Raw genomic sequence first — 14,050 nt, forward strand, 5'->3', positions numbered from 1 at the left:
TCTTAAACCCTAATTCTTAATTTCCCCCATATTACAATATGTATACATATATTATATATACATGTTGCATAACATGTATGGTAATTTTGATAGTACATTTTATAAGTTATTTGAATGAGGTGAGAAAGAAAAAGAAATATTAATTAGTGGGATTATGTTTTATAACATGTCCAATAACTTTATTTATAAAAACATATTTCAGTCATATATATTCTATGATATTTATTATTCCACTACGTTTCAGTTATATATATTTTGTGAAAAATTGATTTGTAAATTTCTTGCACTAAATCATGACACTAAATATACAATTTATGCACACAAAAAATAATTAAATATGCCTACAAAACATACTCTTAGTTATTGTAGTAATATACTTATAAAACACACATAATTCTAAAATTGTCTAAAAATTTGTAAGTGTAAATAATAAAACTTCTCACCCAAAAATAGGATTATGTTGTGAAAGACTAATGGTAGTCTCCCAACTTATCTAATATGCCCATACAACTTTAAGTAAGTGGATGAAACAATCCCTATGATGGAATGCGATAATCTATATTAGAATGTGTTCAATCTCCTTTACCATGACTTCAACTTGTCTATGGATGTGTGGCTTGTGAAGAATCAACAAATAATATAGTATTGTAAGAGTCATAGTTCTCACACTCCTCCACATGGTTTGACATCAAGACTAGTGCAAAAGAGTTTTACCCACGCATGTTGAACACTAATGCAAATAATTCTCCCGTGAACTTTATGAGAGAAACATATAGGAAATTTACACATTTCCATATACTTAGTAGGGCTAACAAAATGTAGATATAGATTTTCATCTAGAGAAGTAATATCAACTAGTACTAGTGCAAAAGTATTGGGTAACTCGAATAAGAAACTTGCAACCATATTCTCATGACTCACCATATCAAACATAACAATGTAAGATTTGTGTAACATCTATTTAATAACTAGTTTGATGGGGTGATCAATGTGAAAAAAGACTTGAGATCTTTGACATCTTTTTTCATATATTAGTAAAGTGGATGAATAGAATATCTTTGAATATAGACTATATGATTCAAGTCTACACTTATAAGCAATATTGTCAAAATAATAGATCAAAATTGAAGTGACATAAAATACATTCATTGTTTTAGGAGGTAAATCACACTATTACATCCGAGTCATCTGTGTGACAAACGATAATGATGATAAGCATTTATGTTTCATTTTGTTTCATAGTACTTTCATATTCCATAATTCTTATATTTTGTGCTTCATTTCCATATAATATCCTAGCATTTTAAATAGTTGTGCTGCATATGATAAAATATAAATAATAGATATTCATATAATATTGATGTAAAATATGAAAATTATATATTAGATTGTATTAGTAACAAGAACGAGAATTATCATTTTAGTCTTGAATCATAGGTAGTGTGGATGCTAAGGAAGATGGAGAATGGAAAGAAAAAAGACTTCTTATTAAAAATTTGACTATAAGAATAGTATAAAAAAGTGATGTCTATTCAGCTGACAGAATGGCTCTGATCAGACATTTATTTTTTATTTATTAATTAAATTAAAAAACAAACATAACTGTTTGTAATTCTTATTTTAATTAATAAATACCAAATAAATGACCATCCTGTCGGCTGGATAGCCATTTCGCAAAAAAAAGGCAACGTAATAGAATGTTGGAAAGAGTGTAATGTAATCATCACGTTTCAAGAGAAGCATATTTCGTGTTGGGTATAAATAGCAGGATTCGTCTTGAAACTCTGAAACTTTGACCCCAAATATTTTGGAGTGATCGACTCTCATTACGCTAAATCTATTGAATTGATCGGGTTTATTCTCTCTACTGTTCGTTGCGGCTTTGTTTTTATTAGGGTTTTCTTCCAGCCAACTTACCGATCTACAGATCAGCGAATCAACTTCGATTTGAGGATTTTCTGTAAGTTCTCTTTTACAGTTCTGGATGTCTTTTGACACTTAAAAAACTAATATACTTTCTTTTTTGCTTGATGTTCACTGAGGTTATAGATTTGTATCATTGCATCGGGTAATCAGGTACATTCTGACCATTAGTATGCCAACTTGGTTGTTTAATCATGAATGCTGTATTAAATTTTCTGGTTGCTAAATCTTGTGTGGGGTTATGGATGCGGAGGCAAGCTTGAACAACTTTCGTAATAAATGGAAATATGGGTAACACTATCATGAGCCCATTAGGCGAAGATAACTGGGCAATTTTTACTTAAGGTTTATACTTGAATGTAGCACACAATCGTTACGCTATAACTTTGATTGTGCAAGCATATGTGCTGCCTTATTATGGGGGGTAGATTTAAAATGTAATTGTTGGGTTATGTTCGCATATACCATATGGTTACTATACTATATCGTCACTACACGTGGATAGAGCTATTGATTGCCTTATTTTGTTGCTTGGATTCATATTCTAGACATGGGTTACATTTTAATGTAATGTATAATTTTTACTCCACAACCTTGCCACATGATCTTAACTACATATATGCTTGAGTGATTATTGCAGTGAAGAGTTTTTGAATTCTAATTTTTTTTCACTGCAGAGTCGTCGCATTACAAACTTACCGTACATATGATAGAGTTATGGGCTACCTTCTGGTATGGGGGAGAGAGGAATGGAGGGAGAGAGGGGGCTCGATATTTTAGGTTGAATGTAGTCCAAAATCATTCCACCACATAGTCACTATGTCTGCTATTGTCGTAAGTAAGAATTAAAGTTCAAACATGGGTTGGGTTTCTATGTTTCAGAAGATTATTCAACCATAACCTCCCCATGTTTGCTAGAAATATGGGCTGCTTTGTTGTGATGAGGTTTGTTCAAAATGTAAAGATGGGTCATGCTTGAGTGTTCAACACAATCACAGCACCACAACACTATGGTATGTGTTCTAGGGGTAGATTTAAAATGTAATTGTTGGGTTATGTTCGCATATACCATATGGTTACTATACTATATCGTCACTACACGTGGATAGAGCTATTGATTGCCTTATTTTGTTGCTTGGATTCATATTCTAGACATGGGTTACATTTTAATGTAATGTATAATTTTTACTCCACAACCTTGCCACATGATCTTAACTACATATATGCTTGAGTGATTATTGCAGTGAAGAGTTTTTGAATTCTAATTTTTTTTCACTGCAGAGTCGTCGCATTACAAACTTACCGTACATATGATAGAGTTATGGGCTACCTTCTGGTATGGGGGAGAGAGGAATGGAGGGAGAGAGGGGGCTCGATATTTTAGGTTGAATGTAGTCCAAAATCATTCCACCACATAGTCACTATGTCTGCTATTGTCGTAAGTAAGAATTAAAGTTCAAACATGGGTTGGGTTTCTATGTTTCAGAAGATTATTCAACCATAACCTCCCCATGTTTGCTAGAAATATGGGCTGCTTTGTTGTGATGAGGTTTGTTCAAAATGTAAAGATGGGTCATGCTTGAGTGTTCAACACAATCACAGCACCACAACACTATGGTATGTGTTCTAGGGGTAGATTTAAAATGTAATTGTTGGGTTATGTTCGCATATACCATATGGTTACTATACTATATCGTCACTACACGTGGATAGAGCTATTGATTGCCTTATTTTGTTGCTTGGATTCATATTCTAGACGTGGGTTACATTTTAATGTAATGTATAATTTTTACTCCACAACCTTGCCACATGATCTTAACTACATATATGCTTGAGTGATTATTGCAGTGAAGAGTTTTTGAATTCTAATTTTTTTTCACTGCAGAGTCGTCGCATTACAAACTTACCGTACATATGATAGAGTTATGGGCTACCTTCTGGTATGGGGGAGAGAGGAATGGAGGGAGAGAGGGGGCTCGATATTTTAGGTTGAATGTAGTCCAAAATCATTCCACCACATAGTCACTATGTCTGCTATTGTCGTAAGTAAGAATTAAAGTTCAAACATGGGTTGGGTTTCTATGTTTCAGAAGATTATTCAACCATAACCTCCCCATGTTTGCTAGAAATATGGGCTGCTTTGTTGTGATGAGGTTTGTTCAAAATGTAAAGATGGGTCATGCTTGAGTGTTCAACACAATCACAGCACCACAACACTATGGTATGTGTTCTAGGGTTATGGACTATCTTATCATTGTTGCAAAGATTCGAATTGGATTGTGTTATAATGAATTGTTTTCATTATGATTACACAACATCTATCCCTCCAACGTTTACCTATCACAGTTTTCTTCTATTATTATTAATATTCCATGATTTTACTGTGGCATTCAACTTTAGTATGGACTTAGATTCTCATATCTTTTTACAGGGTTTTTATTAGATATGTTGACAGTGGGGAGGTTTTGTTTGAAGGTCGGGATAGTATGTTATCTGCTAATAGCCTAATTGTAAACTGGAACCTATACAATCTGTGAGAAGATAAATTGTAGAGGTACCTAGGCTTTCATTTTTGGGGTTATGGTCAATATTCCAGGTAAACTTCTTAGGTCAAAGTATTCAAACAATACTTAGCTGAAATCTTAGAAGCCTTTAAAATGTAGTGATAATGTTCCACATAATTTAAATTGCTTGTCTTTTTCTTTAAAAGAGAAAGGAGGATACATTCAATATTGCCATTAATGTTCTTCTGTACAAAATACAAAGTGAAAGTGTCATGATTATTGTCGCACCTTGTTAGGTCTCAAAATCACTGTTCCATCTCTTAGAACTAAATTTTATCCACAAAGCCAGGGTTGTCAACAAGGAAATGAAATCAGTTCATCAACGAAATTATGGAGGACAATTATCTTCTACACTTTGAGCTCAGCTTGAACACGGGAGGGTATTCCTAGGGGTATACCTGAAGAGGTATTGAAATCACCTAAGATAAGCAACATCGAAACAGATAATAGCTAAACCCAGCTCGTCTAGTCAGCCCCTAAGATTGTCACTGAATTGAGAAACCTAGTTATCTCTAACCCCTATATGGCTGATAACGACACTTTGGACACATGTGCAATGAGTTCCATGATTGACAAAAACTAGTTTTTTTACTCCCCACAAATAGTGAAATCATGAATACACAAACTAGGGCTTAAATAAAATAATTTTTATGATTTTGTTTAAATGTAAGGTGACTGGAACACATACAAAGAGATTGGTGTCTATTCCAGGGTAGTAGAGTCACAGTTAATAAGGGGAAATGACAAGAAAAGGTGACAACCGTAGTTGATCTACTTATCTAAACACCAACAAATATCATTTTAGCCTTTGCTACTTAGTAGTCCTTCAGTATAGTATCTAAACCTATATGCAAACACACAAAAGAGCTGTTACAACACTTTTATAATAGATTTAAAACTTGTCATGTTCTTCTATTGGTGATAACACTCACAACAACTATGTGTTGAAGAAAATATCTCAAAATAATTTATTTTCTGAGGTTAAATACATATTAATGGAGACATAAAACTGAAAATGACATTAAAACATTCCTTTTACAGTAAAAAAACATTCTCTGTCTCCTTACAATTGGTTTGCAATTGATTTTTTGCAAGTTATGCCCTTTCTGAATATTCTTCTGCTAAGCTTTGATCTATTCTACCAGTATTGTCCAATTTGAAAATGATACCCAGTTGCACATACAAACACACGGCTAGGGAAAACTCCAATTGCACCTATACAAATTAAAAAAAAACGGCTAAGGACAAATCTCACCCAAAATGGACATCCTAGATTGATCAACCTCTGACACTGACACCTGCAATAATACTTGGTAGGTAAAGGAAGTGGCACCATTTAATTACAGGTCGGTGAAACAGTCATTGGAAGGCAATAATGGTTCAGTCAGGCTGCAAAAAACACTTTTTGTGGTCATTGGCAGGCCATATGCCATTGGTGTACCATTTTTCCAAAGGAAAAGTCATTAAAACTGTTGTTGCCCTGCAAATTCTATTGCATTTGCCATCAGTCTTCGGGCTTACCACATTCCCCTTGCCATTGATGCAAATGAACACAAGCAACGTCGAAACTATGATGAAAATTTTCTTGTAGGGTCACAGGGTTCGGGCCTGGGGCACACCTTCCACTTATCAGCCACAACAAGGGCCAAAACCATGTAGATAATTTCAACCTTTCCCCATTGACGAATAGGGACCACCATGGAACTTGGAACATGGTTCGGGGTTCTAATGGTTCTAGGAACCTTTGAAACCTTTGACACCTGTATTACGTTCCTCTAATCTTTCTTCTTCTCTCCTCTATTGACAGTTGGTGGTTCGACGAGAACTAGGAACCCGTTGGTGGTTCCAATGGTTCTTGGAACCACCAAAAGTTTCGATTGTGCCATAGCCACATTCACTCAAAATTTGATCAAAGTAGAAACCAAGAATACCCATCAATCCAATCTTCATAGAGCAACTTTCAAATTTCACACATATTGCATGTTTCACCCAAATCGGCGATTTGGGCTCCTTTAGGAACAAATCGGTGTTGGAAGTAGTTGCTAGAACCAAGTTGGGAGGTGACATAGGTTCCATAATCAATGGAAATTACTGATAACAATACTTCAACTTTTTCATACTCTTTGTCGACAAATGCATTGGGAACAGCAATAAACCTTCGAAAATTGCGTAAGGCATGGAAGGGGAATCAGTGATTGGCACCAGGGAAGGAATTGAGAACCGGTTGGTGAATCTGATGGTTCTCGAAGATGGTGTTGGTGCCAATAGAGGTTCTGAGAACTACGGAAACCTCCGACCAGCCATAACTTGCATGTTTTTGACCTCAACTTTATCAAATTTTAAACACGAATACCCATTTGGCTGGTTTACATGGTAGATGTGAGGAACAAACCCCACACTTAAGCTAAAGTTTGAATTTTTTCAATATTTGGTAAATTACTAAGGACAAGGGAGGGGAACACATAGCTAGGGACAAAAAACAACATGACAACCTTGATGATTTATCTCAAGTCGGTTATATATGAGGGACCATGAAATGGGTATGTGAAGGTAAGGAGAACTCAAGCAAAATATAACATGAAATTTGGGTCCCACATCCTTTGCAAAATATAACCTGTAATACATGCATAATCACAGTAGCAAAAATCTCTCTTGGGATTAATTAGGTAAACAAAAAAATTAAGATTTTTCAGTTATTAAGGATTTAATTGGGAGAAACTGGATTAAGGTTAGGGAAAAAATCAGAAAAAAATCACTGCAGAGATCAGAGAAAAAAAGTAAAAATTCAGGCATTGAAAATTGTGATTTGTTTGTCAACAAATCAGTTTGACCAATTGTATTGAAAAAACTTGTGATTTTGAAAATTTTTCCCCTCCCCACCTGACCTGGGGCCAATTAACCACAATTCAAAGTGATTTCTGCTACCATTTGTTAAATGTAGTAATTCTGCAGAAAGACTTGTATGGAGGCAGCAGAGGAGAGGGCCCTGGTAGAACAACACAATATGGAGCCATCCATTAAATTACTTTAGATGCCCATGGAAACTCATCATTCTGGTAACTTTGGAATCACTCAAGTTCTGTTATTGTTTCCCTTGACATATCCTCCTCCTGCATGGCTATATGTATATATGCTGTATATTATTGTTGGGGTTTATGCTCTTTGGGATTACTTCTTCTTATTATGCTTTTAACTTTTAAATCGTTTAGTTCATAGTTCTTTGTTGCATTTTCAGCTTCCAGGATTCTTTGCTACCCCAATATTTTTTGTTGTAGCTGGTTGTACTTGTGAGTCCATAGAGTATCCCGACTAAGAAATAGTGTTGAGAAAATTTGTTGTACAAAGCATTTATTCAGGGTGCTTGAAACTTTGTAGTGCTCTATTTGCATTAACAGGGCACTGCAAACTCTTAAATTGCCTTTAATTATTATTGACATTGGGGTTCACTGTATGCTGGAAGACACCTTGCTTGACAGTGGGTTGGTTCTCCCCTCAAATAAATACATGTAGCCCCACTGGGGTTTCTTCTTAAGACATACATGGGATGCCATCCTCATAAGTTCCTCATTTTTGGGTACACAGTTTTCCAAGTCTCGAGGACAGAGTTCCTCCGTTGAAAAACAATCCCAGGATTAGGAGATGCTTTCTCCTGTTAAATTGATGTAACGTATATGGGCTATTGATTTCCTACAACATGGAATTTGCATTCCGCTGTATTGGAGAATTATAACTGCTACAGAGAAAAACATGACATTACCATTTGAATGTGAATTGTGTATAAATCAGGACTCTTTGACCATCATTATTTGTGGAGTGATAGCCCACATCTGTAATTTGCAAAATTTTAAATTGACCAAAATAAAAGCCCTTTTTAATTCATTTGCAAATTAAAACACATATTTGACTCATCTTTTCACAAGTATGCCTTATCAAGTTAAAGGATGATCTAGTCACTGATTGAGAGGGGTAGAAAACATATTATTTTTTTCATGTTTGTTTACCTTTGATGAAATACTGTTTAGTGCTTGACGAGATACAAAGAGATGATTAATTGATTACTTATTGACGATTATCAGAATTCAGCTAAGAACTCAGTCGTGAAAGGAATGGAAGACTGCTGTGCTGTTTGTGCAGAACCACTTGAGTGGTTGGCGTATGGTCCATGTGGCCACAGTGAAGTATGCTCAACATGCACTGCAAGGTTGCGGTTTATTCTTGATGACAAATGTTGTTGCATTTGCAAACAAGAGTGCCCAACTGTTTTTGTAACTAAGGTACGTACTCATTGCTATTCTCTGTATAATATTACCTTTTCATTTTCTGAACGGATGTCAAACATCTATGTGTGGTAGCAGTAGTAATTGAAGTTCTGTAAGTTTCATGATGAATCATGAGCTGTATGGCATGTGAACAGGCTTTAGGAGACTATACAAAGTCAATAAAGGATTTCATTGCCCTGTCAGCTGGTGCAAATGATGGGAAAGTTGGCGATAACTGGTTTCATTCAGACACTCAAGCTTATTTTGATGACGAGCAACATTACAAAATGATCAAAGCTATGTGCAGGTTGAGCTGCAGTGTTTGTGAAAAAAATTCCTTGCCTAAAGATTCAGGAAATGAGTTGCAGAAACGGGATAGAGAGTTCAAACACATAGATCAGTTAAGGAGGCACTTGTATCATGTTCATAAACTTAGTATGTGCAACTTATGCCTGGAAGGCCGAAAGGTGAACTAAGCCGGTATCTTTTGAGACACATAATCTGTTAACTAAAAAGAGTGGATAATAAGAGAGCCTTCGGTTTTCTAATTTATCCAGAATGCATTGCAGGATCTAAAAACTTTTTCTTTTTTCATGATTTATGTATATTTTGTGATAGCAACAAAATATTTACATTAGCTTTATCATTGTTTTAATCTGTAATTGGTTTCCTTTGCTTTCCAATATGTCAAAGTTTTTTTTTTTCTGGTGATTCTTGTAAATGGTGTCTATTCTTAGTTCAACACTGGGAGACCAATGTCAGCTAGTTTTCAGTATATTTTTATTATTTAATGTATTTTCTGTGGGTTAGTAGCCACACCTTGAAGGTATTTGGAGACTATGAGACCAATAGGACTTGTGTGCTTTTTTGGTTTCTACCTCTTGTATAAGACCCTTTGTAGTGAAATAGTTATACTAAATAGCCAGTTTTTGTCTCAAACCTCAAAACAGGGTGGTCCTCGTGATTTTAAAACTGTTAAAGCTAATAAGATAGCTTTTGTTGCATTGTTATTGCTTTTTGTAATGCTGATATGTACTAATTGCCATCTGGTATGCTGCCTGTCACAACAATCAATTCAGGTCTTTGTTGGTGAACAGAAGCTTTATACCCGGGCACAGCTAGATCGGCATTTATCAAAAGGTGATTCAGAAGTGGATGGCAGTGAAATAGAAAGAGGAGGTTTTATGGGCCATCCAATTTGTGGTTTTTGCAGGAAGAGATTCTATGGAGACAATGAACTTTATATGCATATGCAAACAGAACATTATACTTGCCACATATGCCAAAGGTGAGAATAATTCTGCACAATGTGAGACATGATCACTTCTTTTGGGCCCGATTCTGTACAAGTTCTGATATGATTTATTATTCTAAGTTGCAGAAGCCGCCCTGGCCACTATGACTACTATCAAAATTACAATGCTTTAGAGGTAAGGTTCTATCAGCATGAAACTTGGAGAGACATGTTTATAATGCACTATCTAATTTGTTCTTTATTATTTTCTAAGGTGGGATTATTTGAAGTCTTTGGTGTTGTTATTTTAGGCACACTTCAGTCAAGATCACTTCCTATGCGAAAATCCGGATTGCCTTGCAAAAAAATTTATTGTCTTTTCATCAGAATCTGAGTTGAAGGTTGGGCTTCCTTACAATTGTTTATAAATACTTTTAAAATCAACTGTAGGCACTGTTACTATTAATCCTGTTGTTGGCAAATACATGCCTTCATTTTCTTTTTGGATGCTTCATTAGGAAGGATCTAAGCTATATTTATAATGCTCTTGTATTTCAGAGGCATAATGCAAGTGAGCATGCTGGAAATATGTCACGCTCTCAACGCAATGCTGCACTTCAAGTATGTACCAATTCTTTTGTTACATGCCTTACCGGTATTATCAGTTTTAACTTTTCTATTGTCAAAAAAATTTCAGCAGAGATTAGTATAAGATATCTGGCAAACACTATGATTGAATGTTTTGCTGTACAGATTCCTGTTAGCTTTCAGTATAGGCGATCAGGAGATGAGCATGAGTTCCGTCGAGGCAGTAGAGGACAAGGACGAGGACGTGGACACAACTTGAATGATCACCTTTCTGCAACTGATATATCTAGCGCTGAGATACAAAATGTACAGAAAGCTATTCACAATTCTATGTTGACTGCTTCGGCTGAGAATGTAGTTGATTCTATGAACCTTGATCCAATGCCTTCATTCCTTTCCTCCGAGGCAGTGGCAAGCTCTTCTACAATTCCATTGGCAAATGCTCCTCCCAGGTATCTTACAGCAGTAAGTCAAAGATCAGTTAATTCTGCTCTTGTGGAATCTGCCTTCCCTCCCCTTCCAGGAATATCAGAAAATGTAGGGCAGACTTCTCCCAGGTATCGTATGTCAGCAAATCGAAGAGGTCTTAATTCCTCTCTTGAGGAAGCTGCCTTCCCTCCCCTTAATAGAGAGTCTGAAAATGTGGGGCAGACATCTAAAACCAAGGGAAAGAAGTCTACCAAGTCTATGGCTTCAGTTTTGCGTGGCAATGGAGGACATGCCAGAGTTCTTAATGTAGCAAGATCAAGACAGACTGTGGATCCATCAATCTTTTCCTCCTTACAATCTGTAAGCTCATTTGTCAATCAGACAACTGTCAATCGGACAAATGTCAATCGGACAAGTAGTCGGAATTTGAACCATTTGAAGAGACCAGTAATGATTAATACTAATGGAGCACATCCAAGAGTGTCTGCTATTGCAAATGATAGAGAGATGGTGCCACAGTCAGATGAGTTTCCTCCTATTTTAGTGACACAGAATGTGTCGACTCTATCTGTAACTGAAAACCAAAGCACTGCTACAAACAAAATGCCTTTGCTAAGTGCGGAGGAGACACGTGCTTCAAACAGAGCACTAATTGGGAGTATTCGATCAGGTTTGGGAGGTGATAAAAAACAATTTGAAGTATTTAAAGATTTATCTGCTCAGTTTCGCAATGGTACAATCAGTGCTAAAAAGTATCATACACATATTTCACAGCTGGGCTTGTCACATCTTGTACTTGAGCTGGCAAGGTTATGTCCTGATAAAGATAAGCAAAGAGAACTTCTAGAGGCTAACAATGTTGTGATGAAAAATTCGCAGAATGCTGCAAGTCAAATCACAAGTCAAATTATGAGATTGAATACCTCAAATAACATTAACAGCCATTGGAAGGGAAAGAAAGTTGATGCCGATTGTAGTGAAGAAGCAACACCCTGTTTGGTTCCAGATTCTACTCATCGTGTGGGAAATACGTCTGATCAATTAGAGGTACTATCTAAGAATGGGTACCGGACTACAAAAGGAAAATCTAAGCCATGGGAAACTAATGCTTCCAGTATAGTGTCTGGAGCTAGTGGTTTATCCTCTGATGAGCAAGTTGATCAGCGTCAAATGCCACCCCCCATGCCCGACAAGCTGAATTTATCCTTTGGTGAAAAATGGGCGTGCAATGTATGCACTCTACTGAACAGTCAACATAGCATGCTTTGTGTTGTCTGTGGGTCAGAGAGACCTGATGACAAAGTTAAGGAACCAAACCATGGAGGAAAAGAGAAACAGAAAAAAAGACATTGAAATCTCAAAGAGTTAAGTTGGCTGATTTTTCAGTTAATGAGAGCAGTCAAAATTCATCTGGTGTTAGTGTGTGGGGAAATGGTGGTGGGCAAAAACTTGTATCTATGGTTCAAAAAAGTCCTGTTGGTTACTCAGACAATTCTAAAAGGTGACGTTTACAGGAAAACAGAGGAGTGTCATTTGCTGAATAGTTGTGGGGAGATTTTTTTTTTGTTTTAATATATAGATGTGACCATGGCAATTGTTCAATTGTAAAACAATTGCCATGTTAACTGAGTTGGTCCTGAAATATAATTAAACGTTCAAGGTAGGGTGACAAGTGAGATGGATTGAGCAAACATTCTAAAACCAACATACAACTGCATCATTTGATTTGGCAGCATCACTAAGAAAATTTTGGGATGCCATTATTCTGTCCTGTATATTGGTGGGAGGTCATGTTTAGAAATGGTATGTTTACTTGCCGCTTAAAGCCCAAGGAAATGGTAAAAACATGTTTTCGTCTTTCGCTTTGTAAGAGAATTAATGCTTTTACAATGGTATGTTGTTTGTTTCATGGTAATTATGTGTAACATTTCATTCAAACTTGTTAAAATGGACATACCATTTATTGATACAAATGCCTATGTAACCAGGTCCTTCATATTTGACCTGGGTACATTGTGGGTCTGGTACTGGTCCTGGTATGGTGCGGGTTTGTCCCCAAGTACGCCTAGGCCTGGGCAGTACCCTGGGTGTATCCTGTTAATTTTAGCAATCAGATATAACAGAATTCAATGTAAACTGAAAATGTAATGAAAACACAATGCTCATAAACACAACACAGCAATATCCTGGGAAAACCTCCCTCTTGGAGTTGAAAAACCCAGCCTTAAAATCCAATTATATTATGTCAAATATGGAGGCAATTACAAGACATGAAACTTATCTCCAACATCAGATCAGCTTGCTGTCACAAGAATGAGGTTCGCAGATCCTAGAATGGTGTTGACAGCCTTCAAGGATGATTCGCTGATCTTCAATGATGACTGCTGTGACACAGTAATATTTTCTGCCTTAAAGAAGGATGTTCGCTGATGGTGTTGACCTCCTTAAGGATGATTTGCTAATCTTCAAAAGGAATTCGCTGAGTACATAGATGAATATTGGAGAAGTAATTTGCTTTGTATGATTAATTGATTATGCCATGCAAATGACTTGCTTATATACTTGACTTGTGGTGTCAAGTCTCAAGTCGGCCTGCCTTATTAATTTCATAATAATATTATGTATACCGCTCAAATAGGTCTTGACCTATTAAGACGTTATTGCTTGATACTCATTTACAAGCTACATGAGTTTGGGCCCAGCCCAATTACATAAATGATCACTCAAATACATATTTGATTTTACCGCCCAAATTGGGCCTACCCTATTTACAAGTTACAATAAAACAATTTTGGGCCCAGCCCAATGTAGATACATTTGTTCATATTTATTTGCTCATACAATCCGATCTAGCTAAAATGGATACAAATGCCTATGTAACCAGGTCCTTCATATTTGACCTGGGTACATTGTGGGTCTGGTACTGGTCCTGGTATGGTGCGGGTTTGTCCCCAGGTATGCCCAGGCCTGGGCAGTACCCTGGGTGTATCCAGCAGGAGTCCTGCAGTCTAAGAAGAGAAAAACAACAGCAGTTACAATATTGCTCTCACAAA

General features: G+C 36.3%; 1 protein-coding gene across 1 annotated transcript; it reads left to right on the forward strand.

Moving 5' to 3' along the window:
- The first annotated feature begins 1,696 nt into the window (after positions 1 to 1,696).
- LOC131077755 (uncharacterized) lies at positions 1,697 to 12,854 on the forward strand. Its single transcript, XM_058015302.2, has 8 exons — positions 1,697 to 1,960; positions 8,564 to 8,761; positions 8,902 to 9,213; positions 9,826 to 10,034; positions 10,128 to 10,176; positions 10,292 to 10,381; positions 10,539 to 10,601; positions 10,734 to 12,854. Exons 2-8 carry the CDS (start codon positions 8,594 to 8,596, stop codon positions 12,348 to 12,350), a joined length of 2,508 nt encoding a protein of 835 aa, XP_057871285.2. The 5' UTR covers positions 1,697 to 1,960; positions 8,564 to 8,593; the 3' UTR covers positions 12,351 to 12,854.
- Positions 12,855 to 14,050: the final 1,196 nt, after the last annotated feature.

This window comes from Cryptomeria japonica, chromosome 3 (genome assembly GCF_030272615.1).
Source record: "Cryptomeria japonica chromosome 3, Sugi_1.0, whole genome shotgun sequence".
NCBI classification, from domain to species: domain Eukaryota; kingdom Viridiplantae; phylum Streptophyta; class Pinopsida; order Cupressales; family Cupressaceae; genus Cryptomeria; species Cryptomeria japonica.